Source organism: Meriones unguiculatus, chromosome 15, assembly GCF_030254825.1.
Source record: "Meriones unguiculatus strain TT.TT164.6M chromosome 15, Bangor_MerUng_6.1, whole genome shotgun sequence".
Classification (NCBI taxonomy): Eukaryota; Metazoa; Chordata; class Mammalia; order Rodentia; family Muridae; genus Meriones; species Meriones unguiculatus.
This window is the reverse complement of record NC_083362.1, coordinates 43,365,690-43,391,636: the sequence shown is the minus strand read 5'-3', so window position 1 is coordinate 43,391,636 and position 25,947 is coordinate 43,365,690. Positions and strand designations below refer to the sequence as shown.

Genomic DNA, 25,947 nt, shown 5'->3' with positions numbered 1-25,947 from the left:
TAGACACATACGGCCTTAATTAACCTATTTGTCCTTCTGGCCCTATATGCTTGGCCCATCTTGCACTTTGTTTCACTTGAGATAAAGTTCCAATCCCTAGAAGCTAAATATTTGCTTCCTGAAGAGGTCAATCCGGATGCCAAGCTATAGGGGAAATTATTTTTATATCTGCTTCTGTGCCTATTAAACTTTCATTTTCAATACTATTTATTTGTATTTTTATCTTTGGTCTCTAATAATTTATAGCAGTTTGCTAAAATACTTGCTTTTTTGGTCTCTTCTGGTTTGTTGTTGTTGTTTGTTTTTGTTTTTTTGGTTTATCTCCTGAAGCTGTTCTGTCCTTGATTACATTCAGAGTAGTGTTTTTAATAAAAGGCATTAAATCTTTTACCTGCTCTGTTGGTGAGTTTTTCCAACAGTGACAGGGAACAACTGAATCAAATTGGATGTTGGTGTCCTGCAGGAGGCCCCTTGGGCATTTCCTGACAGTGAAGGGTTACCTTGCCGGTCCTTTGTTGATCTGCATTCATTAGTTCAGTGCCTGCTTTTGCCACACCTTCTACATACTCCAGAAGGCAAGGCCTTATCTTTTTTATTATCTCTAGAAAAAAAAAAAAACAAACACATTACTTCTAGAAATGTCTTTCTCATATTCCCTTTTCAAATGACCTTGCTTACCACAATTAAAACATCTAACACTTAGATTTTTCTTAAAACTTTAAGAATTTACTTCTCTTACCAGCATCATAAATGTGAGATTCAGTATGAGCTGTATTTCTAATCCATTCATCTATTGGTGCTGATCTTGCCTGTAAATATCTATTCACCCTCTTGCATTCTGAATTAGGATTTTCAAAATCCAAAGATTTGATTAATATTTTTCTGACTTTTGAATGGATACTACTCTACGTATGGTTAAAGTTAATCTTTGCAAAATCTCAGTGAAGTCTTCTTTGGGGCCTTGTTTTATTTTAGTAAATAACTCCAACCTCTTTCCTGATTCTTCAACTTTGTCCTAATCATTTAAAGCTGCTAAACTACATAGTGCTCAGGTGTGATTATCAAATTCAAGCTGGCTTTTTGACTCAGCATATTGTCCTTCACCTAGCAACTGATCCTGGAAAATATTAATACCTCCAGCCTTATGTCGTTGTTCTGTGGCCCTATCTTCCTTTTTCCACCACATTTGCCATTGTAACTGAGGTCCAACTTCCAATATTGCTGTTACCAAATCTTTCTAGTCTTGGGGGTTAATTCTGTTCTGCGTTGCCCAGGAATTTAATATCTGTTTCACATAGGGTGAATGCATACCATATGCCCCCTTAAATCTCAAATCTAATATTTCTATATGATTCCATTTAACTTCTTCATAACTTTGGGGATGCCTATCATCTCCTGGTAGGTATTTTATAGTAGCTGGATAAACTAAGGTTGGTTTTCTAACAACCTTGTGCTGTCCCTCTTCAGTGTCATCATGCAGTGGTGTGGTAGGTTCTTGTCTAAATTCCTCTATGTCTAAGTATTTTTCTCATTTTTATTTATAAGTCTCTCTAATTTTTCTTCTAAGGCTTGTATCTTATCAATCCATTTTTCATATTTTTCTTTTTCCTGTATCTCGAAAGCATTTTTGAGAGGGTACAGAAAGCCACTATGACTGCTATTAAGTATAAAATAGGAAATACCAAAATGATACTAATCATGATTGGTATTGAGCCAATTCCAGTGAAGTCATTTAGCCTTTCATTTTCTGCTTCTATTTTCAAGCCATCTAAAGAAGCACTCTACAGGTTCTTTATGCCTTACATCCTAACTCTCTCCTTGAGGACTTCCCAGTTGACTCACCAAATCAGATGGCTTCTCAGTTTGTCCACAGCTGGTATGATTCCTCTGTCCACGTGGCTGTGCTACCCATTGGGTCACCAAATTTTCTAACAAAATCTCAATCGTTCAATTTTACCAATAAAGACTCAGGATCCAGATTCTGGGGTGAAACCCTGCTAGCTCAGAAAGGCAGAGAAAGCACCCAGCTGACTTTTCCTCCTAAGGCAACTTCCCAAAAGAAGGAAATTCTCTCTCTCCATGCTGTCTCAAAAAAAACCAAACCAACCAAACAAAAAAAAAACCCCAAACTGAATGTTCCTCCCTTCTACTTCCTGTGTATTTCCCTATTCATTCTCCCTTTTCATTCTCTTACTGTTTTGTTGTTGTTGTTTTCCTATAATCCCTGTCAACTGGTTGCTTGCTCTGCTTCTTGACCTACGGTTAACTTTTTTTAATCCTGTTTACAGTACTCAAGCAGAAAACTCTTGGATTAAAGGTATGTGCTAGGGCTGAGCCACACCACAACTAGAAACCGGTTTTTGTTTTTCCAGTTAACAACACCATCTGGAGGTTCACAGTCTGATCAAATATCCTGCAATTGCTTATTGTTGTTTTGTGGTTAAAGACATGGTCATCTTTTATAGCCCATGTTGGCCTCCTGATCCTTTTGCCTCAGCCTCCAGAAAACTGGAATTACAGGCATATACTACCATACCTGGGCTCACTCTCCTGTTACAATATTGGGAAGAGTGGAGATGTAGCTCTGTGGTAAAATCCTAGGTACAATCCCATGCAACAGGAAAAAATGAACAAACAAGAGAACGAATCCAATTCCTCTATCCTTTTACATTTGAAGCTAAATTTAAATGTCACAAAGAATTAAGCTTTAACTGGACACAGTGGAGGACTCCTGTGATCCCAGAACTTGAGAAGTGGCAGGAGGGTCAGGTTTCAAAGCCAGGCATAGCACAGCTGCTTAGCTTGAGGCCAATCTGTGCTATGTGAGATTTTCTCAAACAATGCAATACAATATAACACATACATGCACACACACACACCTAAAGAAAAAGGAGCTTTGAGTGTTACATAATATTTTTAGTTTTATTTAACTTCAAGATTTGATTTGGAAGCTGCATATAGAGGCCCATGCCTGTAAAGCTAGCACTCTAGAGGTAGAGGCAGGAGGATCACCCAAGCTCAAGTCTAGACAGAAAGGCCAGGGCTACAAAACCATGTTTCTCAAACAAAAAGAGAAAAGGTGGAGAGATGGTTGAGTGGCTAAGAACATTTGCTGCCATTCTGAATGAGATTTAAGCATTTTTCCTAGGGTCCTCCTTTGTGTTTAACTTCTTTAGATCTGTAGATTTTGGTATGGCTATCCTATATATGGCTAATACCCACATATAAGTGAGTGTATACCATGCCTGTCTTTCTGTTTCTGGGATACCTCACTCAGGATAATCTTTTCTAGTTCTATCCATTTGCCTGCAGATTTCATGATTTCCTTGTTTTTAATAGCTGAGTAGTATTCCATTGTGTAAATGTACCACAATTTCTGCATCCATTCTTCTGTTGAGGGACACCTGGGTTGTTTCCAGATTCTGACTATTACAAATGAAGCTGCTATGAACATAGTTGAGCAAACGTCCTTGTTTTATGGTGGGGCATCTTTTGGATATGTACTCAGGAATGGTATAGCTGGATTTTTTTTTAATGATTTATTTAACTTTATTCTTTTTGTGCATTGGTGTGAAGGTGTCAGAATTCGTGGAAATGGAGTTACAGACAGTTGTGAGCTGCCATGTGGGTGCTGGGAATTGAACCCAGGTCCTGTGGAAGAGCAGACAGTGCTCTGAACCACCGAGCCATCTCTCCAGCCCCCTATAGCTGGATCTTAAGGAAGCACTATTCCTAATTGTTTGAGAAAGTGCCAGATTGATTTCCAAAAGTGGTTGTACAAGTTTACATTCCCACCAGCAGTGGAGGAGGGTTCCCCTTTCTCCACATCCTCTCCCGAATGTGTTGTCACTTGAGTTTTTTTGATCTTAGGCGTTCTGATCAGTGTAAGATGGAGTCTCACAGTTGTTTTGATTTGCATTTCCCTGATGACTAAGGATGTTGAACATTTCTTTTTTTTTTTTTTTTTTGAGCATTTCTTTAAGTGTTTCTCTGCCATTTGATTTTCCTCTGTTGAGACTCCAGAAGCGGTGGAAGAGAGGAAACAGGATGGGAGCCTACTGTAGAGGGTCCTCTGAAAGGCCCCACCCAAAAAGAGGATTGAAGCAGATGCTTAGACTCACAGCCAAACTTTGGGCAGAGTGCAGGGAGTCTTATGGAAGAAAGGGGAGGAATAGACGGACATGGAGGGTACAGGGACAAGGAGACCAACAAAGCTAAAAAATCTGAGCCCAAGGGGTCCTGCAGAGACTGATGCACCAGCCAAGGACCATGCACAGAGAGGACCTAGAACCCGTGCTCAGATGTGGCTGATTGGCAGCTCAGTCTCCATGTGGATCACCAAGTAAGGGGAGCAGGGGCTGCCTCTGTCATGAACTCAGTTGTCTGCTCTTTGATACTTGCCCCTGGTGATATGGCCTTGCCAGGCCACAGAGGAAGAGGATCCAGGCAGTCCTGATGAGACTTGACAAGCTATGGGCAGATAGCAAAGGAGAACTCCCCCTTTCAGTGGTCTAGGGGAAAGGGATAGAAGGAAAGAGGGAGGGAGGAGGAGTTGAGAGAGAGGGCTTCAATCAGAATATATAATGAATAAATTGTGAAAAAAAAAAAACAATAAAATACACTTCAAAAAAAAAAAAAGAGCACTTGCTGCTCTTGTGGGGGCCCCAGGTTCAGTCCTCCGCACACCCCTAACAACTGTCTGTAACTTATAACTGTCTGTAACTCCAGTCTCAGGGGATCTGATTACCTCTTCTGGCCTTCTAGGGCACCAGGCATACATGTGTACACATACATGCTAGTAAATGCATATACACACACAAATAAATTAATTTTAAAAATAGGTATTACTTGACTAGAGTGTCAAATTTTTTCTTTTTGTTTTTTTGAGATAGGGTGTCTCTCTGTGTAGTGGCTGTCCTGGAACTCACTCTGTAGATCAGGCTGCCTTCAAACTTACAGAGATCTGACTGCCTTTGCCTCTCAAGTGCTGCAGTTAAAGGTGTGTGCCACCATAGCCTGGTTAGGGTGTCAGTTTTTAAAAGACCATTTTATTATAGTACATTAAAATCTTTTCTTGTGTATAACGTGACACATGCCTTTAATCTCAGTGCTCAGGAAACAGAAGCAGATAGGTCTCTGCAACTTCAAGGCCTTCCTGGTCTACGTAACAATTTACACAGTGAGACACTGCCAAAGGGCTTCACCCCGCAGCCCAGCCTTGCCTATAACTCATGCAGTCTTGCTCCTTAAATTTGCAGCCATCTTGCTGCCAGTACCCCCAAATCTGGGACTAGCGGCATGAGCCACTATGGCTTCCTTTTTTTTTTTTTAATGTGTGTTTTGCCTACATGTATATGTGTCCACCATGTGTGCACCTGGTTCCTATGGAGGTCAGGAGGGGTTTGGATCCCCAGGAACTAGAGTTACAGATGGTTGTGAGCATTCGTGTGAGTGCTGGGAACTGAACTCAGGTCTCTATAAGAGCAGCAGGTGCTCTTCACTGCTGTACCATCTCCCAGGTATTTTATATAGTTAATTTAGGTTGAACCTGGAGCCTTACACATGCTAAGCATCCGCTACCACTGGCTACGTCCCCAGTCCTTTTATCTTGAGATAGTGGCTAAGCTGCCCAGGTAGGCCTTCAATGTGACTCTCCTGCTTCAGCCTCCCAGGTGCCTGGGATTGTAGGTCTGTTGCAGAAGGCCCGGCTAAAGCCATTTTGTATTTCATGTGTATGAGTGTTTTGCCTGGATCTATGTATGTGCATTGCATATGTGCATGTGTGCGCTGTGCCTGAGGAGGCCAAAATAAAATATCTGATTCCCTGGAACTGGAGTTAAGAATGGTTAAAGCTAAATGCGGGTGCTGGGAACTGAATCTAGGTCCTCTACAAAGCAGCAAGTACTCTTAACCATTAAAGCATCTCTCTAGTCCCTAAAACCACTTTCAAACACATGCCAATCACTGATTTAAGAAGTGGTAATATAAAATTGAATAAAATGAGAGGAACACAAAAACAATATTATAAAACTACCATTAAAAGTAAAAGGCCTGGTGTGGAAGGCAGAGGCATGTGAATCTCATACCCTGTGAGTTCAAGGTCAGGCTGGTCTATATAGCTTTCACCCAGGGCTGCATAATACAAACTATCTCAGAACAAAACAAAAACAGAAACCCAGAACAATAACAAAAGTCAGGCAATGGTTACACATGCTTTTAATTTCAGTGCTCAGGAGGTGGCGCCAGGCGAATCTGTGAGTTTGAGGCCACAGCGTCTAGAGTGAGTTCTAGGACAGCCAGAACTAAAACAAGAGAAACCCTATCTCAGAAACAAACAAACCGAACCAAACTAAAAACTAAAAACATAACACAGTAAGAAACATTGGGTGCCCTACTGAGGAGAACTGGCATTACTGTATTGCTGTGACTTGTCTCTTCTGATCACACCCTCCCTCTTAGAAAGTATCACTTACCTACTGATGCATGAAATTTTACCTACATATGATGGCTTAAAACGCCAACAGACTAGTGAGATGGCTCAATGGGTAAAATCCCTTGGTAGGAGAATAAAATCTCTGAAGTTCTTCTCTGACCTTTGCATGTACACCATAGTAGAAACATATACAAAGAACATAAAAAACAAAAAAACCCCCACCAAACCAAAAACCAAAACAACAACAAAAAAACAAAACAGCAATAGTCAAGCACCATAGCACAAGCCTGTAATCTCTGTCACCTGGAGAATTCGACAGGATGAGAAGTTGAAGGCCAAACTGGGCAATTTTGCAAGAGAATTTGAAAATAAAAAAATTTAAAGTAAGTCAGGTGGTGGTGCACACCTTTAGTCCCTGCATTTGGAGGCAGAGGCAGGTGGATCTTTGTGAATTCGAGGCCAGCCTGGCCTACAGATTGAGTTCTAGAACAGCCAGGGCTGTCCTGTCTCAAAAAGTCAAAAGCCAGAAGCCAATAAATAAATAAATAAATTAATTAATTAATTAAAAATTAAAGATTAAAGGACTGGAGCCAGGTGGTGCAACCCTGTAATTCCAGTACTTGGGAGGCAGAGGTAGGAGGGCGAGGAGTTCTAGACCAGCCTAAGCTGCATGAGACCCAGTCTCAAAAAAATATCAGGGCGGGGGTTTAGCTCAGTGGTAGAGCGCTTGCCTAACAAGCGCAAGGCCCTGGGTTCGGTCCTCAGCTCTGGGGGAAAAAAAATATCTGGGATTAGGGTTATATTTCAGTCAGTAGAATGCCAGCTTCACATGGACAAAGCTCAGGGTTTGATCCTGACCACAGAAGGCAGCTCTTGTGAAATCACATCTGTAATTCTAGCACTTGGTGGGGCAGAGGCACAAAAGCTGCTGAGCTTGAGAAAGCCTGAGCTACAGAGTCGGGGAGTGCATGCCACGCAAGCATGAAGACCTGCATTCAAACCCCCAGCATGAAATGAAAAAGCCAGGCGACACAGACGTCACCTGCGGAGTAGACAGGATTGCTGGCCTTGGCTAGCCATCGGTTGAGCTCTGGCTTCAGGGAGACCCCACTCAAGAATAAGGCAGAGATTCTAACACCCGGCTGTTACTTATGGCCCAAATGTGCACATACACGTTGTGCAGTGACAAACGGATAGAAAGAACTTATCACAAGGAGAAACCTGAATTAGATGTGATTTGCTCTAGGTGGCAAGCAGTGACTACAGAAATCAGTAGTCCAGCCTAGATCAAAGCTTTCCTACTACTTCCCAACGCTGTTACTTCCAAGGGAACATTTTGAGGTCCAAGGTAAAGTTCTAAAGCTTGGATTCCAATCACACAATTATTTGGCATACATAAAAACTTGAAGGCCCCAACCACACCTACTAAACCTTTGGGCCTCTTGTGATACTTGATTAGTGTAATTGTTAATAACAATTTTGAGACTATATTAGTAATACAGGAGTTTAGGTTGAGCCAAGTGTGTGTTAACACATATAATGCAAGCATTCAGGGAGGCTGAGCCACTGTCTTAAAGAACACGGCATTGTGAATGTGGGCTGGAGTATCGGATCAATGCACTGCCGCTTACCTTTGTCCAACAGAGAAATGAAAAGTAAAAATCTAAGTGCTAGCACAAAGGAAGCTGGACACTATCACACCTATCTTTCAATCCTGGAAAGTGCACATAGATCTGATTTAGGTCCCACCTGGTCTACACAAGTTCTGGGCAGCTAATACTGCGCTAAGATTAGTTTGTAAGGACATCGTTAGCTAAGTCTGAAGCAGAGCATAAACATTGATGACCCACTTGGATTTCTAAGAACTTCATATTCTTTGCATCTAAATGTGGTAACTAAACACAGAAACATCCACATATATACGGAAAGCACACACTACCTTATGGATGGGGTCATGATTTCTTCACCCTTGTTCTGAAATTGCCAACTATGGAATGCTAGGTTTACCTTAGTGGCAAGATGCTTCTTTAGCATGCAGGAGGCTGGATCCCTTGGGAACCACAAGAAAACAGCAGAAACATTTCTTGGGATTGTTCCTGAGTGGTGGGGACTACAAAACCAGTATTTTGTAAATACCTTGTATTGGATTTTTAAGACTTATTCATGACTGTTGCTTGTTAGTATACCATGTACAGGTGCAGCCTGAAGAGGCCTAAAGGGAGGGATTGGATCCCTGGAGTGGGCCATCATCCAGGGTCTGTGAACCAAACCTAGGTCCTCTGGTAAAATAGCCAGTGCTTTTAACCACTGAGCTATCTCTGGCTTCCTGTGCATATTTTTTTCCACACAAATCTAACAAATCTTGGTGTATGGTTTAGAAATTGACATGCTCAGAAAATAGTATTTCCTAATATAAAACACGAAGCCAGGCATGGTGGCACATGCCTGTACTTCCAGCACTCTGGATCTCAGAGTAAAAGGACAACCAAGACTATACACAACAACCCTGTCTCAAATAAAACCAAAGCCAAAACAAAGATAAAGGGTAAGAACCCTACACTGCATGTTTGTCATATCTGTTTTATAACGTTGCCAACTATTTTCTGTCCAGCTTGCATTTCCATAACTTCACACAAGCTTGCCTTCATTAGACTGGCCCATAGAAAATTTGATACTGCATTAATGACTGATGTGGGTGCCCTGGGTTGCGTAAGGAAGCAGGCTGAGAAGGCGAGCAAGCCGTAACATTCCTCCATGGCCTTTGCTTTAGCTCCTGCCCAGAATTCCCTCATCGACGAACCTGAAGCCCTTTCCTCTCCAGGCTGCTTTGGTCAGTGTTTATCACAGCAATGGCAAGCACACTGAGACAGCACCTACGTACAAGTCCACGGCTTTCTATCACTCATCTATGGAATTCGTCCCGAAAATTCATTTACCTAGAAAAGCCTTATTACTTAGAATTCTGAAACCTATCTGAAGGGAGAAAACCAACTTAAATTACCAAAGACTGTCCATTCATTTACAGTATTTTATTTGGAAATGTTTATAACAGTACAGTGAAACTAAACTCCAGAGACAATGGCTATCATTTCTTTAGGCATCGTCAGTTTATTATAAAAGGGAGGCAATGAAATTATTTACATGATGAAATAGTTCAGAACATCGGTGGAATGGGCAGCTTCATGTGACACCATTTCAATAATGATTTCAGTCCACATACTTTCCAAGAATGTCACCATCTCTAAATAAGAAATAATCCTGTGAATAAAGAAACCATTGGTTAAGACAGTGATAGGAAATACAAAATTTATTTTTTTCAAATAGTTAGCTTCACTTACTTACCTTGTCATCTAGAACTACTTTGGTGCCTCCATACTCTGGGAGAAGAACTTTGTCTCCAACCTTCACACTGACCGGTTGAATCTCTCCACCCTTAAGAAAACAGTTCATATTAGCAAAGACATCTTGTTCTCGAGACCCAGTTAACGTTTTGTTTCAGTATGTACACTGGGAGCCTCCTGCCTCAGCTTTCCAAGTGTTATAATTACAGGTATTCATCAACACATTCAACTCTACAGACCTTTTGTCTGTAGAGTTAAACTAATAAAATTAAACTAATAAAATGTGCTCACTCAAATCCAATATGCTAAGTACCTAATTAGTGGTTAGCAATATAACCTACGTTAAATGTAGATCTTTAAAATATTAGCTTTACTGTAGTTACAATGTGAAAGAAACAGGAGCTTACACTAAAACGGCATTTCAGTTCAGTTAAGGTCAGCTAATTTTTAAATTAAGTATTCACATACTCTGTAACCCAAGCAGCTTTTAACATCAAATAGTAAACGACCATGTATAACTTCTTGCAACAAAATAAGATAGTTTCTGTATTTACTATATACTTATTGATTCAATACCCTTGCAGTGAAGGCAGACTTGGTAGAGTGAAGCAGAACGTCCAGTCTCCCCAAAATACTCGAGAGGTTTAGTAAGTGAAAAATATTCATAGTTCCATCTCCCTTCTGAAGCACCCAAGGATTTAAGAGTAAAAAAAAACTTCACTCTGAGCTAAGCCAACAACCAGGGGCCCTCCTCTGCCATTTCACCCTTTCTTTTGGAGGATGAGGGAGTGAGACAGGGTCTATGTAGCCTTGATTGGCCATTAATTCTGGATCCTCCTGCCTCAGCACCCCCCTCCAGTATAAAAATTATACTTTTGTGTCTTTACTTAAAGTTCTAAAAGCAAGCTACAAAATAGCAAGCAAAAAAGGTATTTCATTTATGAGTTTTTGTTTTTCTTTTTTAAAATATGTTCTCAACCTGTACCTCCTGCCTTCGCCTCCAGAGAACTAGCACAAGCACCATCATGGCAGGCACTTTTACTCTCGGGAGTGTGGGGCACTGTGGAAGTGTAGGAACCCAGGCTGGGATCCCAACAGTCTATTAAAAACACTGTAACCCCCAACATACTGAGGGCAAGAAACCAGACTAGCTCTACGAGAGACTTTGTCCCAAAGGAGTAAGGTGGAGATACTCTGCAAATCAGCATACAGACATGTGCACATAATAGTAAAACACAAACCAAAAACTCCTGTACTTTTAGTCTTTTTACAGTTTCTCTCGATTCCTTAGAAAGATAAAACAATTCTACAATCAAATCTCCTTAATGGTGAGGTTCTTTTTGCTAACCTGGGATTTACTATTCCTTTTCTTCCCCATCACACATAAAACTTAGCACCACTGTTGTAACTCCAATTTACCTTTCCTTTCGCGCCTGACCCCACAGCCACTACTGTTGCTTGCAATACTTTTCCTTGAGACTTCTCTGGAAGCATGATGCCACCTTTGGTTACAGTTTCGGCGGCACTCCTTTCAACCAATACTCGGTCAAAGAGCGGAAGAAACTTTCTAAAAGCTTGTCCAGCCTGTGGAGAGAAACGTGTGTTCAGACAGACTGCAATTACGTTCCAAGTGCCAAACCATGAACAGTTAATACCATGCGAGTCTTAACTCTTAAAAGGTCAGAGTTCCAAAACCACAAAATAATTCAAGTGTACCTGTAGAATATATTCTTCAATGTGTTATTCTTTGAATTTCCATTCCCTGTCTGGTGTGTGTGTGTGTGTGGGTCTTCATTGCCCACGAGCAACCGCATCACCTTCAACGCTAACCTTGGTCTACTCCAAGGTCAAACATTTTCCTCCTTTGGATTTTTTTTAATTCGAATAACGCGGGGGAGTGGTGTCGATTTTTGAGCCTGGGTCGTACCCTTTCTCCAACGTAGGACATATCCACCAAAGTCCTGCCAGGGCTGGTAGGCTTCTGAGTGTGTGTATGCATGCAGGAACCCACCCCTGCCCCAGACGCCTGCCGCACACGTGCGTGCAAGAAGCGGCGGTAGAGAGAGGGGTCGGACAGGCCTCGCTTCTGCAGAGCCACGGGCCGGCGCCGGCCGCCGAGTGGACCCTAGTCCCGCCAGGCCTGAGGTGCACCTAGGCGCGCCGTGGGCTTCGGGCCGGGCCCGCCCGCCCCGGACACTCACCATGACTCGTGCCGCCGCAGCTCTGGACTCCGCACCCAAGCCGCCGCTGCAAGGAGAGTCCGGCGGGCCGGCGCAGGACACGTGAGAAAAAAGGGCCAGGCCGCGCGCAGGCGCACTGAGCCCCTCGGCGTGCGGGAGGGCGGCCACGCCAGCGAGCGCGCCGATTGGTGGCGAGGGCGCGGCGCTGGCCGCCGATGGGGGCGGCCGGAGGCGGAAGAAAAGGGGAGCACTTTCTAGGCTTTTCCAGGCGGCGCGCCGAGGTGAGGGAACGGACCCTTCGTCCGCCCCCTCCCGGAAATGACGCGGCCTGACCTTTGACCCGCGGAAAGCGCGCCGCCTTCCGGAAGGTTCTAGAACGGCCCCCGGCCCAGGAACCAGCGTCCGGCGGCGGGGGAGACGGCAGAGGCCGCGGGGCGGAGGCCGCACGGGTACGGAGGGCGGTGCCGCGCGCGCCGCATGCAGATTGCGGGGCCCCAGGCGGGGGCGCGCGCACGCGGCCGGCGGGGCGGGGCGGCCCGGCGGAGGGAGGGGACTCGGGCTCATTGCGGCGCGCGCCCTGCGCTCGGTCCCTCACTCGCCGCTGACGGCCTGCTTCGCCGAGTGCTCTCCCGCCGCCGCCCCGCAGGTACGCGGCCCCGGCGCCGGCGGGTGGGCCCGCGCGCAGCGCCGACGGAACCACGGCGGGCCGGGGGATGCGTGGGGCAGCGACGCCGCAGGCTCGGCTCGCCCGTCCAGGCCCGGCAGGGCCACGAGGGTTTCGTCACGTGCGGCGGGGACGGCGCGGCCCAGGCCGAGCGCGGGAGCAAGGGCGGCCGAGGGTAGGGGGGCCTCCGGGGCCCTCCGGGGCCACCCGCGCCTGGCGCGCTGCAGGACTCCGTTGTAGGGTGGTCGCGGGAAGGGTCTCGCCCGCCCGGGCCGCGGGGATCCGGCGCCTTCCCTTTGACCTTGCTCGGGGCTGCTGCTCGGGAAGACACGTGGGGCCGCGCGGCTGGGCTGCGCCGCCGTCCTGTGTCTGCGGCCTTGCTCGCTGCCGGGCTGCAGTAACTCCGGTGGCTACCTGGCGACACCCTCCTGAGCGGGGTTTTGCACCGTCATGAGGACCTGTGTTCCCTAAACACTTGCATTTGGAACCTGCCTCGCTTACGCCAGCCTGATTTTTTTTTTTTCTCCCCAGACACTTTCGGAGCGAATCTGCCCCGAAGGCCGCTTTGGCAGTGAAAGATTAACTCTCGAGGGGAGCAGTGGGTGGCTATGGGGAAGTGTGCTCTGTGCCAGTGCCGTAGGTCAGGAGTGGGGCGGTCTCCCAAATTCCGTTGCTAGCAAGTGATGTCCTTGTGTGGCTCAGGCGTGCCGGTTAGCTGAGGACCGCCGGGCTCCGATCTAGACTCTTAGGTGCTGAAGCACAGGTGAACAAGTTTGTCCTTAGCTGGTAATGACCCTTTTTTTCCCCCTCCCCCCAGAAATGCTTCGACTACCCACAGTCCTTCGCCAGATAAGACCAGTGTCCCGGGCACTGGCTCCTCATCTAACTCGGGCCTATGCCAAAGATGTAAAATTTGGTGCGGATGCTCGAGCCTTAATGCTTCAAGGTGTAGACCTTTTAGCCGACGCTGTGGCTGTTACAATGGGGCCAAAGGTATGCGTATACTTAAGTCATGTTAATTAAAGATAGTGTCTTCTAGCTGCAAGATAGACTTACCTTAGTGTCAAGTTTTGTGAAAATCTAGTTTGCGTGTGGTACATTTTTGCCACAGTCTCCTTAATATTGCTGCGGCCGATTTGGGGGACTTCTGCGATGTAATAGAGGAGTTAATAACTCAAGGAAGATTTTCCAACTTAAAGCACTATGAATCTTGTGTGCATGCTTGCATTAAAGTTTAGATCCTTTCCCAGTAGTTAGAGGGTATAGAGGGAAAGTACAGGTCAGGGCTAATACCTCACAGTGTACGATTGTAGATCTGAGGTTTTACTTACTGAAGTATCCAGTGCACTTAAAGTAAATGCACTAGCATAGACCTAATTACTTTTACGTTTTGTTTTGTTTTTGTATGCATTGGTGTTTTGCCTGCGTGTATGTCTGTTTAGGGTGCCAGATCCCATGGAACTGGAGTTACAGACAGTTGTGAGCTGTTGTGTGAGTGCTGGGAATTGAACCCCAGGTCCTTTGGAAGAGCAGCTTGTACTCTTTACCACAGAGCCATCTTTCCTTTCCATAATTACGTTGCTTTTCTCATAGCCCTGGCTATCCTGGAACTCTGTAAGCCAGGCTGGCCTTTGAACTCTTGTCTCCACCCCTGAGTGCCAATTCTGTAACTGTCACCAGCACACATCTCCAGAACTGTTTGCATGCACTTGCCCTTGCAAAGAAACTTGTGCTCTCCCATTCATCCCCTCATTGTACATACCTCATGTTTTCTGCAGTTTTCATGCTCCAAAAGTTTGTCTGGTTTGGGCTTTCTGGGAGAGTCTCAGCCGCTGACTTTCTTTGTGGCAAGGCTATCCTTGAACTCCTGATCCACCGTGCTTCCACTCCCATTTGTAGGAATTCAATATACTACTCCCCTGGTGTGTAAGACAAGGTCCCAAAGACCAAGCCAGTGCTGAGCTCAAAGGATGGGATCACCCTCATCTGTGTGGTTGAATAAGCAGCTGTAGTACTTTGAGGACATCATTTGATATGGTGTACTTAAAGTGACCTAAAGAGCTGCACAGTCCAGGTAGAGGCACGTTCGAGGGCAGCCAGTGCTATACAGAGAAGCCCTGTCTTTAAAAACAAACAAAAAGGGACTGGAGAGATGACTCAGTGGTTAGGAGCCACTGGCTGCTCTTCCAGAGGACCTGGATTCAATTCCCAGCATGCACATAAAAGCTCACAGCTGTATGTAATTCCAAGATCTGACATTCTTAAACCATAATTGCAGACAAAACATCAATGTACATTTAAAAAATAAAAAGCTGCATAAAGTGCTGTTTGCAGAGCTCAAGACAGAATAACTTGGTTCAAATCCAAAAATTGCCAGTACTGTTGGTGCCGTGTTCTGAAGGTTTCTATTGAGTGGACAGGAAGAGCACACTTTATTCTTAACCTTATGGCAGATATATAGTGAATGAATGTTAAAGTACATCATGCCTTAAAAATAGCTGTTCATAAGGGTGGTGGTGGTTCATGCCACTGATCCCAGCACTCAGGAAGCAGAAGCAGGTGGATCTCTGAATTGGAGGACAGCCAAGATTACACAGGGAAACCCTGTCTCAGAAAAAAAAAAAGTTCACAACCAAATTCATGTGCAAATGATGGGAAGAATGTTGTGGGATTTGCTAATCAACTGTCTTATTTTATAGGTAGCATCTCATAGTGCCAGGAGTTGAATCTCCTGTTGTGCCTCATTCAAGTTAGACTCCTGGTGAATGAGCAGAGTTCATTTTGTCTATAGTCATATATATGACTATATATATGTTGATTAACTCGGCCTTTGAGAGTAATGTTGCAGCACTATTGTAAATGACAACTTTGAGGCTTCATTGAGAGTTGCTATTTTCTTCTGTCACTGTAGGGAAGAACAGTGATTATTGAACAGAGTTGGGGAAGTCCCAAAGTAACAAAAGATGGAGTCACTGTTGCAAAGTCGATTGATTTAAAGGATAAATACAAAAATATTGGAGCTAAACTTGTTCAGGATGTTGCCAATAACACAAATGAAGAGGCTGGGGATGGCACTACCACTGCTACTGTTCTGGCACGTTCTATTGCCAAGGAGGGCTTTGAGAAGATCAGCAAAGGGGCTAATCCAGTGGAAATCCGGAGAGGTAAGAGTACAGGGTCTTTATTGTTGTCCTTTCATTCTTGGTGGGGTTGCCCTCTCCTACCTTTACATGGGTTTCCGACATCAAACTGAGGCCTTCAGCTTTTGCCCACTGGGCCATCTTGCCTGTCCATGTCTTGTTTTTTAACTTGTCTCATTTGATGGAAGTGTTTTGCTTTTGTTAAGAATGCATAGGGTCTCCCTCTTAGTCTTCCCTGGCTTGTTGTCCTATATAATCCATGTGGGTCTCAGACTTGCAGCAATTTTAATTCTCCTGTCTCAGCCTCTTGGTCCTGGGATTACAGATGTGAGCCACCCCTCAGCTTCTTGGTCAAGTTTTCAAAATGTTGGTGGTTTTCAGCTAAAATTGTAAAATTACGCCTGATTGGTTGAGTGCATGTCAGGTCGTTTGGTGAAGTTAGGGGAGCACTGCTGGCATGAGGTTGCATAGAAGTGTTAGAAGGAGTCTGTAAGCTTGTGCTCGGGTTGGGAAACATGATGATAGACATTGTGGTAACATACATTCTTTAACTAGGTGTGATGTTGGCTGTTGATGCTGTAATTGCTGAACTTAAAAAACAATCTAAGCCTGTGACAACCCCTGAAGAAATTGCTCAGGTAAGGATTTTATTTATTTAATGTTTTAAAACTTGGGTCTCTTCATTTTTCAAGACAGGATTTCTCTATGTAGCCATGTCTGTGAAATGTAGACCAGGCTGGCCTTGGACTCAAAGAAGTCTGCCTGTCTCTACAGCTGGAGTGCTGGGATTAAAGGCTTTTCCCACCACTGCCTGGTGTACTAATTTGGATCTTTTTTTTCCCTTTTACATGGCTGTAAAATTCATATTTATATGTAAAATTTATATTATTTGCAAAGATGTTCTAATGTGTTGTCAATGTACCCTGCCCTATATGGGCTCAAACCTAGTCCTTGAAGCATAGTAGGCAAGTATTTTGTGTGTCTATGTGTCTAGGTGTACGCGTGTGCACCATATGTATGCGTGAACCCATAGAAGGGGATGTTAGAAGCAGTTGCTAGCCAGTGTGTGGGTACTGACCTGAACCTTAGTCTTTTCCTATGTTTGTTTTTATTGTTGTTACTTCAAAACATCTGTCTGTGGCCTTTGGCTGTCCTGGAACTCCTGCCTCTGCCTCACTGAGTGCTGGGATTACAGGTGTGCACTAGCCACCTGCCTGGCTCTGTCTTAACCGCTAAAACATCTCTCCAGTTTATTGAGAGTGCAGCTCCATTTAACCAGTACTTTGTTAACTGTAAAATTACCAGTGTAGAGGGTTGAAAATCGTAATCTTATTTCAGGTTGCTACAATTTCTGCAAATGGAGACAAAGACATTGGAAACATCATTTCTGATGCAATGAAAAAGGTTGGAAGAAAGGGTGTCATCACAGTAAAGGCAAGTGTGGAGAGTGATGTCTTTTGATAATATCTGCAGTGGGTTATCTGTCGGCTGTTTTCCAAATAAACTTGAATCTGTTTATGACAGCACAATTCCTTCCTTTGTCTTGACATCTGTACTGAGTATAGTACTCAGTGTTGGTCTATGAATTGGGAGCTTTGCCCCCCAGAATGCATAAATTCATCCAACATAATTTGCTGTAAATAGGGAGGATGAAGCAAGGCTTGACCAGTTATAACCCTGGCTGGCTTGGGATTACAGGCTTCAACCTCAGAGATGGCATTCCTCTGCCATCTTTCCTGATGGGAGCAAAGGCATTGCCCGCATGTTCACCTTCAGATTTTTGCAGGAGTGTAATTAGAGATGCTCTGCAACATTTGTGTGGTGCAGACACCGTGTAGTCTCTTGCTAACTTGGTGTATAATTTCAGGTGTTGTTTTGCTCATGTTTGAGGTCAGAATGCATTTGAACTCAGAGATCTACCTGCTTCTGGCTTTTGTATCTTTTAAAAGATTTTTAATTTTTAGGTATGAGTGTTTGCATGTGTGCATGTGTATGTATGTGCGTGTACCATGTGTGTGCCTGTTACCTCAGTAGAGAAGAAACAATCTCTGGAACTGTAGTTCTGAACTACCCATGTGAATGCCAAGAACCTAACCAGGTCTAAAAGCAAATGTTCTTAACATCTGGGCCATCTTTAGATTTAACTGCTCAAGTTTTGTTTCTTCATTAAAATCCACTCCTCTAATTCTTTGACTTTTTGTAGGATGGGAAAACCCTGAATGATGAATTAGAAATTATTGAAGGCATGAAGTTTGATAGAGGATATATTTCTCCATATTTTATTAACACATCAAAAGGTAAGAGCAAATCTTCAAATATACTGTCAGTTGTAGGCAGTAGGTTGGTGAAATAAGTAAAAATAAATTTTTAAGTCTTAAAAATTAATGTTTCGGTAAATAAAGAGAAAAACATGAGCTGCTTGTCTCTTTGTGAAAGTAAATTGTTAGTTTTCTCAGTATTAGAATTTGGTTTTACTGCTCACTGTTTTTATAGGTCAAAAATGTGAATTCCAAGATGCCTATGTTCTGCTGAGTGAAAAGAAGATTTCTAGTGTCCAGTCCATTGTACCCGCTCTTGAAATTGCCAATGCCCATCGGAAGCCCTTGGTTATAATTGCTGAAGATGTTGATGGAGAAGCTTTAAGCACATTGGTTTTGAACAGGTAATAGTGGATTTGGTGGCTTATATATTTTTAGGTAGAAGGTGATGTGTGTTGCTTTTTTAAGTTAATTTCATGTTTGATCTGCCTGTGTCTTGGAGTTGCAGTGTGTGGTGTAATGATCTTTGCACTGAGTCCAGTGCTTTGTTTGAGACCGTCTCAGATGCACACAGGCATTTAGCCTCTGCTTCCCAGAGGCTAAGACTGTCCATGTGTCTTCTCACACTGGTGTGGTTAACACTGACATCCAGCTGTCTGTCCGGCGACATTTCTTTAAGTAGGTGATCGGCCTGGAATGAATTTGGATAAGTAGAGATCTGCATCTCGTCTTCTGTAAGACCAGAAGTTGCTGGAAAAAAAGAGTAGGACTGGGGAACGGTTCAGTAGTACTGGAGCTTAGGGAGCTAAACTAGATGCTTTCTCCCTTCCGTTTAAATATTTACATGGCTAAATGTTCTTTACAGGCTAAAAGTTGGTCTTCAGGTTGTAGCAGTCAAAGCTCCAGGGTTTGGTGACAATAGGAAGAACCAGCTTAAAGATATGGCAATTGCTACTGGTGGTGCGGTAAGCCATTGGTGTCATACTGCTTTGCTCTGTGATGTTTGTGTTTGTGCTTCCAGATGGCGAGTTATAGATGATAATGATAAGTGGATATGGTTGTTTCTTTCTATTACGTATTTGGAACATATAGGGATTGCACTATGATCATATTTTTCAATTGCTGAGTCCAGCCTAAGAATGGACATGATTAAAAGTTTCTCAAAGCTTAAAACTAGTTTCAATTTGTATAAATGATTTTATTCAGACCTTTTTTGGGGATACCAGTGACCTTGACATCTCTAAGACAAACAGGTGTTTTCTGGATTTTTATTTCGTGTGCATAAGTGTTTTGTCTGTATTGTATGCACACCAGAAGGCATTCATTTGGTCTCAAACTACAGTTGATAGCTATAAGCTGCCATATAGATGCTGGTACTTGTACTCAGAATCCCTGAGCACAAGCTCTTGACAGCTGAGCCGTCTCTCCAGCCCTGAAAAGCTGTTTTTCCTTACAAAGTATCTATATATGTAGTGATAAGCTTGGTATAATGGAAGACACTAATAGCACACTGCTTTTGTAGGTATTTGGAGAAGAGGGGTTGAATCTAAATCTTGAGGATGTTCAAGCTCATGACTTAGGAAAAGTTGGAGAGGTCATTGTCACCAAAGATGATGCCATGCTTTTGAAAGGAAAGGGTGACAAAGCTCAAATTGAAAAGCGTATTCAAGAAATCACTGAGCAGCTGGAAATCACAACTAGTGAATATGAAAAGGAGAAGCTGAACGAGCGCCTTGCTAAACTTTCAGATGGAGTAGCTGTGCTGAAGGTAAGGCTGGCCTGCAGAGAAGCTTTTTGGCTCTGAACCTAATGATTTTAACACTGCGGTAGTTACCAGTAGTAACTAGATAGCTTCAGGTTCTTTTGTTTGTTATTTTCTGGTTTTATGTGTGCAGACGACCACACTTTCCATGGAGCACATGTAGCAACCAGGAGCAGTTAGTCATCTGCCTTTCCACTGTAATTCCAGGGATACTCAGGCCATTGGGCTTGCAAGGCGAGCCCTTTGACCCACTTAGGCAGTATCGCAAGGCCTTCTGAGTCTTAGTAAGCATCTATCCTTGACTAGTGTTATGTTTCAGACTACACATTCCTTGTCCTGTGTGGTGCGAGCAGTCTACCACTGCCCCGTTTCCCAGCCTCACTTTTCTATGTAGCCCTCTTTGTCCTAGAAGTCACTTTGTAGACCAGGCTGGCCCCAAACTCAATAGAAATATGCCTGGCTAGCATCTTTTTCCTCAACCACAGTTTAGCTTATGCCTTAGAAGTTCTAGAAAAGATATTTTTGGGTCGTGGGATACATTCCTCAGAAGAGGCAGCCTTGCTGGGACACTGCACCACAGGAGACTAGTCACTGCTAACAAATACTAACCCTTTAGTCTAGAACTGCTTTGAGCTCTAGTCTAGGCTAGCCTCAATTAAGGTAACCCGCCTTGCCTTATATGTTCTCTTATGTGTGACACCATACCCCGCTCAGCTCAGGCTTGCCTTCTAAGTGGCTTCAGGTAGGCATTGAGTGGGAAGGGTGTTAACTGGAATTCTTTTATTCTTTAGGTTGGAGGGACAAGTGACGTTGAAGTGAATGAGAAGAAGGACCGAGTTACGGATGCTCTCAATGCTACAAGAGCAGCTGTTGAAGAAGGCATTGTTCTGGGAGGGGGCTGCGCTCTGCTTCGGTGCATCCCAGCCTTGGATTCACTAAAGCCTGCTAATGATGATCAGAAAATAGGTAAAAGTTACCTCTCAGATGAGGTTGTGGCCGGTTCTTTCTATTGAAAGTAGTATTGATAAGTCCTCTCACACATAGGGCTTTGAACTTTTTTCTTTGCTCATGTTCTTAAATTTTGTGTTTTGCCTAAATGTCTTGTGTGGTATGTACAGTCAGTACTTTCAGAGGCCAGAAGAGGGCATTAGATCCCCAGGAACTGGAGTTATTAAATAGAACAATGAGCCACTACATGGGTGCTAAGGATCATACTAGGTCCTCTGAAAGAGCAGCCATTGAGGCATCTCTGGCTCCATGAAAGTAAACAAAAATACATTTACTTTGTAGGTATAGAAATTATTAAAAGAGCACTCAAAATTCCTGCAATGACTATTGCCAAGAATGCTGGTGTTGAAGGATCTTTGATAGTTGAGAAGATTTTGCAGAGTTCCTCAGAGGTTGGTTATGATGCTATGCTTGGAGATTTTGTGAACATGGTGGAAAAGGGCATCATTGATCCAACAAAGGTAAACCAACATTTCTTAAACATCGATGACTTGCTGTTTCACATGGTTTTCATTAAGCCTTAATCATTTTACTGAAACTTTCTTTTAGGTTGTAAGAACTGCTTTACTGGATGCTGCTGGGGTGGCCTCCTTGCTAACTACAGCAGAAGCTGTAGTGACAGAAATCCCTAAAGAAGAGAAGGACCCTGGAATGGGTGCAATGGGTGGAATGGGAGGGGGTATGGGAGGTGGCATGTTCTAATTCCTAGAATAGTGCTTTGCCCTTATCAATGAACTGTGACAGGAAGCTCAAGGCAGGTTCCTCTCGGATAACTTCAGAGAAGTCACCTGAAGAAAATGACTGAAGAGAAGGCTGGCTGATCACTGTAACCATCAGTTACTGGTTTCCATTGACAATATATAATGGTTTACTGCTGTCATTGTCCATGCCTACAGATAATTTATTTTGTATTTTTGAATAAAGACATTTGTACATTCCTGATACTGGATGCAAGAGCCATATACCAGTGTCCTGCTTTCAACTTAAATCACTGAGGCATTTCTACTGTTCTGTTCAGGATTGTAGCACTGTGTCACCACATGAGAAGTTCAGAAGCAGCCTTTCTGTGGAGAGTGAGAATAACTGTACAGAGTAGAGAAGTATCCAATTATGTGACAACCTTTGTGTAATAAAATTTTGTTTAAAGTTCCTGGTTGTGTTAGCTTTTCCATGGCCTTGAAGATGGGAGAAATGAAAGCCAATCAAAGAGGAGCACTGTTGGGTATATAGAAACACTGCACTAATAAGTCTATAGCTGCTTGTCCTTGGAGATAGGATTATTTGGTGATGAGAGTTCTTACAGCAGGCAAAAGACTCATGGGTAATTTACTCAATACCAGCTGCTAAGCTACATTACCAGCCTGCAGTACTGAGTGCTTAGGTGTGCCTCGAATTACTGGGAATCTGGCCAATTGAACAGGCAGTTTGAAGCCCTGGGTGTAATCCCTAACCCTCATTTTACAAATAGCCCAAACAGTGAAAGAACTGAGATGGTTAGAATGCAGATGAAGGAATAGTGTACCAGGCTCCATGCTGCTGGCCAGTCTGAACCCTTTGTAAGGGGGTTTACATGAACAAAGGATGGAAATTTACAGAATCAGAACAAATGAGCCAGAAATGGAAAAGTTGAGCAAGCACTGGTCCAGTAGTTTAGCTGTGGAAATATACTTGCATCTATTTCAAAAAATGAGTAACCAAGAGGAAGAACCCTCATAGGTAGTAGATACAGGTTGGTTCTTGCAAATGGCTCGCCTGATTTTACAACACCTGCAGCTACAGGTCTGTGACTTTCATTGTCAATCTTAAAGTAACAGGAAATGCTTAAGGAAAGGGGTTTGGTTTGGGTGGGAGGCTTTTTTTCTGAGACGAGTTTGTAGCCTTGGCTGTCTCCAACTTAACACCCTGCCTCTGCCTCCCATGCGCTGGGATCACAGTTGTGTGCCACCACCAACAGCTCTTGAAAAAGCAGGAGCACTACAAAACTGCAGTTTAAGGAGGTTGAGGCAAGAGAATCAAGTTTGAGGCCAGCCATGGTTAAACAATAAACCCTCTCAGAAAATATAAAAATTTAACTAAAATACTCTCAAATACTTAGCCACGTAGTCAGGGATTCCAGGAACTCCCTGTACCATTGCCATGAGTAACCAACTGAAAAAAATACCCATAGTGCTGGAGAGACATTCAGCACTTGGGGACACTTTTCTAGGTGACCTCAATTGGGTACCAGTGCCCAATCCAGGCAGTCCACAACCACCTGTAACTCCAGCTTCTGGCCTTCTGTGGGCACTCACAAAGTCACACACACAAAAGTAAATTATTTGTATTATTATTAGTAGTAATTATTTCAAGACAAGGTTTCTCTGTGCAGCCCTGCCTGTCCTTGAACTCATTCTACAAACCAGGTTGGCCTCGAATTCAGAGATCTGTCCACCTCTGACTCCCAAGTGATGAGATGAAAGGCAAACGCCACTAAACCTAGCTAAAAATATTTTTAAAAATTTAATATTAAAAATAAAACCAGGCCTCCCACTGTGATGGCTAATATTAAAAAAAAAAAAAAAAAATCCAGTGGTGGTAGTGGCCCATGCCTTTAATCCCAGGCAAAGGCAGGCCGGTCTCTTGAGGTCAGGCCAGCCTTGTCTACAAAGTTCCAGGACTATACCTGTCTGGAAGAGAAAGAGCAACTTGTTGGTTATACAGTCAACCATGAAACAAACCTCTGGACACGACTGTAGGGCTTATTCTGAATAGGTTAACAGGATGACCCACCCTGCCTGTGCAGAAGCATCCATGGCCTTGGGCCCCGAGTATGAGCATTCATCACTTTCAGATTTCTGACTCAATACAATGTGACCAAATACCACATGCAATGCTCATTGTGTTCTTTGCCTCTTGCTCTGCTGCTCTCTCTTGTAAATTGCCTTGGAATGGGTGGTATAGAGGTCCTATTTAGGTCCTACTTAGATTCACTTATTCTCAGAACTCCAAAAGTTATGAGTCTGCATTAACTACCACCCATGGCAAAAACAAGCTACTCTGATGGAAAGTGGCACAAATCCATAGGTAAAACCAAATATGTAGAAGGCTATTTGACATGTATCTATTTGGAGTAGGATGTAGTATCTGTACTATGCTCCCACAGGGTAGGGGTGATGGCTCAAAGGATAAAGTGCTGGCTGTACATGCATGAGGACCAGCATTCACACGAATTGTATCCATGTAAAAGGTCAGGCAGAGATGGCAACATCTTTAATCCCAACAATTGAGAGGCAGAGACAGGTATCCCAGGACGTCTGTCTAGCTCTATAAGCTTGGAATCAGTGGGCTCCAGGTTCAGCAAGATACTCTGACACAATAGATGAAGAGCCATCACAGAAGACCCAATGTCAACTACATACCATCATATGCACACATGTACCCAAACACACACACACACACACACACACACACAAGGAAAAGCAGTAACAAAAAAAGAACCCAAACAGGTATGGTGGCTCACACCTACACTTTTAGCTTTTGGGAAGTTAAGAGCCTCAGTAACAACACTATCTCCTGTGCTGTATTCTGAGTCCCAGGCCAGCCTGGGCTAATGACAGCCCATCAAAACTAAATCAAATACCAAAGTGTGGGTCTGTAATGGCCCAGGGACAGCTTCAATCCTGGAAACCTCAAAGACAGGACATCAGGAGTTGGCTAACTCCCCTCCTCCCAATCTGACACCAAAAAAAAAAAAAAAAAAAAAAAAAAAAAAAAAAAAAAAAGGCTCTCCCATCATTAACCCTAGTATAAAAAAAATAATAATTTACAACCCTAATGGTTATCAGGCTACATTCCTTGTTTGACCTTATAAGGTCCAGCTCTCCATCCCCCAGCTCCCAAGTATGCAGATGAACTATCTTCCAACAACCCTGCCCTGGCCAACTGTACATGGCTACAGAAACCTTGTCCCAGAGACCCTACCCTGGCCACCTCCCCAGGGGCATAAATACTGCCCCCAATAAACAGAACCAGCTCTCTGAAGCTGTTCCTGGTTATGTATTCTTTGCCTGTGCACCCACCTATCCTGGCTAAGCTTGCCTTCCAGTCCAGCCTGGTGCACAATGGAGGTAGGGCTGGTTACATGGAGGGGGAGAAGTGGAAACGGGACAGCACCAAAATCCAAACCAAATGCAAAGGACACAATTATAATCAGATCACTGCTCTGGACCTGTGTGTGCCTTATCTGCAAGTGGAAAGATCCTATGTCACTTGTTAAAAGCATAACTAAAGCCCATAGGAGTAGATGAGCGTGTACTCTCCATAACTGAACAGCAAGTGCCTGAGAGGGACTCGGCAGAGACTATGGAACAAATTCACACAAGCACCAAGTAAAGCTGAAAGCACCATGACTACAAGTTTAGTATGAAGAGGTGATTCGGCTGTAGAGTCAAAGGAAGGAAGACTATTGATTAGGGAAAGAAATGAGTTTAGTACAGATTGGTCAGTCTGGAAGGCTTTGTTGTTTTGGCAGTGCTGAGAATCAAATTGAGGATGAATACTGTACTCATGAAAGTATTTGTAAAACATGAAATTGTATAGTTCTGTATTTCTGTCGTTACAGCTGTTGCAGCTGTCAACTTGACACACACACAGTCACCTGGAAAGAGGGAGTATCAGTTAAAGAACTGCTGTCATCTGACAGGCCAGTGTGTATGTCTGTAGACATTTTCTTGACCGCTAATTGATGTAGGAGGGCCAAGCTATTATGGACTATGCCATCTCTGGGCAGGTGGGTCTGCATTATATAAGAAAGCTAATTGACCATGAACGTGGGAACAAAGGCAGGAAGCAGCATTCTCCCAGTCTCTGCTTTAGTTTCTGCCTTTAGCTCCTGCCCTGGCTTCTCTCTGTGATAAACTGTGGCCTATATGCTGATAGAAACACACTCCTCATAAGTGCTTTTGCTGATGGTATTTAGATCAGTAAGAGGGAGGCAAACCAGGCCATCTGTCCAAATACACAGTGAAACAATACAGAAAAGAGTTAAATAACAGCTGGCACTCTTGGCACATGTCTATAATCCTAGCACTCGGGAGACAGAGGCAGGCAGATCTCTGCAAGTTCCAGGTCAGCCAGGAATGTTATACAAAGGACAGCCAAGACTACACAGAGAAACCCTGTA

At 43.7% G+C, this 25,947-nt stretch overlaps 2 protein-coding genes across 4 annotated transcripts in view; one reads left to right on the top strand and one right to left on the bottom strand.

The window, feature by feature from the left end:
• LOC110551642 (MOB-like protein phocein) overlaps positions 1 to 12,161 on the bottom strand; it is a 54,647-nt gene extending 42,486 nt beyond the window's left edge. Inside the window, exons 1-4 of one of the 2 annotated variants that reach the window (XM_060368370.1) lie at positions 11,976 to 12,161; positions 11,194 to 11,358; positions 9,776 to 9,865; positions 9,448 to 9,691 (exon numbers count right to left, since the gene is read on the bottom strand). In XM_060368370.1, the coding sequence (XP_060224353.1) occupies positions 9,641 to 9,691; positions 9,776 to 9,865; positions 11,194 to 11,358; positions 11,976 to 11,978 (309 nt within the window). In that variant the 5' untranslated portion in view covers positions 11,979 to 12,161 and the 3' untranslated portion in view covers positions 9,448 to 9,640. Of the gene's footprint in view, positions 1 to 9,447; positions 9,692 to 9,775; positions 9,866 to 11,193; positions 11,359 to 11,975 lie in introns of those variants that run through there. The other variant, XM_021642352.2, reaches the window with a different exon arrangement.
• A 103-nt stretch (positions 12,162 to 12,264) lies between these two features.
• On the top strand, positions 12,265 to 21,936 carry Hspd1 (heat shock protein family D (Hsp60) member 1). Of its 2 annotated transcripts, none has more exons than XM_021642350.2 (12): positions 12,265 to 12,403; positions 13,436 to 13,611; positions 15,530 to 15,782; positions 16,314 to 16,396; positions 17,097 to 17,192; positions 17,962 to 18,055; positions 18,252 to 18,420; positions 18,882 to 18,981; positions 19,539 to 19,784; positions 20,570 to 20,744; positions 21,069 to 21,247; positions 21,336 to 21,936. In XM_021642350.2, the coding sequence occupies exons 2-12, from the start codon at positions 13,438 to 13,440 to the stop codon at positions 21,486 to 21,488; spliced, it is 1,722 nt and encodes a 573-aa protein (XP_021498025.2). In that variant the 5' UTR covers positions 12,265 to 12,403; positions 13,436 to 13,437; the 3' UTR covers positions 21,489 to 21,936. The 2 variants fall into 2 exon arrangements, with proteins under 2 accessions (XP_021498025.2, XP_021498024.2); XM_021642349.2 differs by lacking the exon at positions 12,265 to 12,403 and adding an exon at positions 12,440 to 12,600.
• Positions 21,937 to 25,947: the final 4,011 nt, after the last annotated feature.

Bases quoted from the DNA above. Each gene is read 5' to 3' on its own strand.
- Hspd1 (XM_021642350.2), top strand. From the start codon at position 13,438: ATGCTTCGACTACCCACAGTCCTTCGCCAGATAAGACCAGTGTCCCGG. The intron at 19,785-20,569 runs GTAAGGCTGGCC...TTTATTCTTTAG, and splicing joins ATGGAGTAGCTGTGCTGAAG to GTTGGAGGGACAAGTGACGT. The intron at 21,248-21,335 runs GTAAACCAACAT...ACTTTCTTTTAG, and splicing joins GCATCATTGATCCAACAAAG to GTTGTAAGAACTGCTTTACT.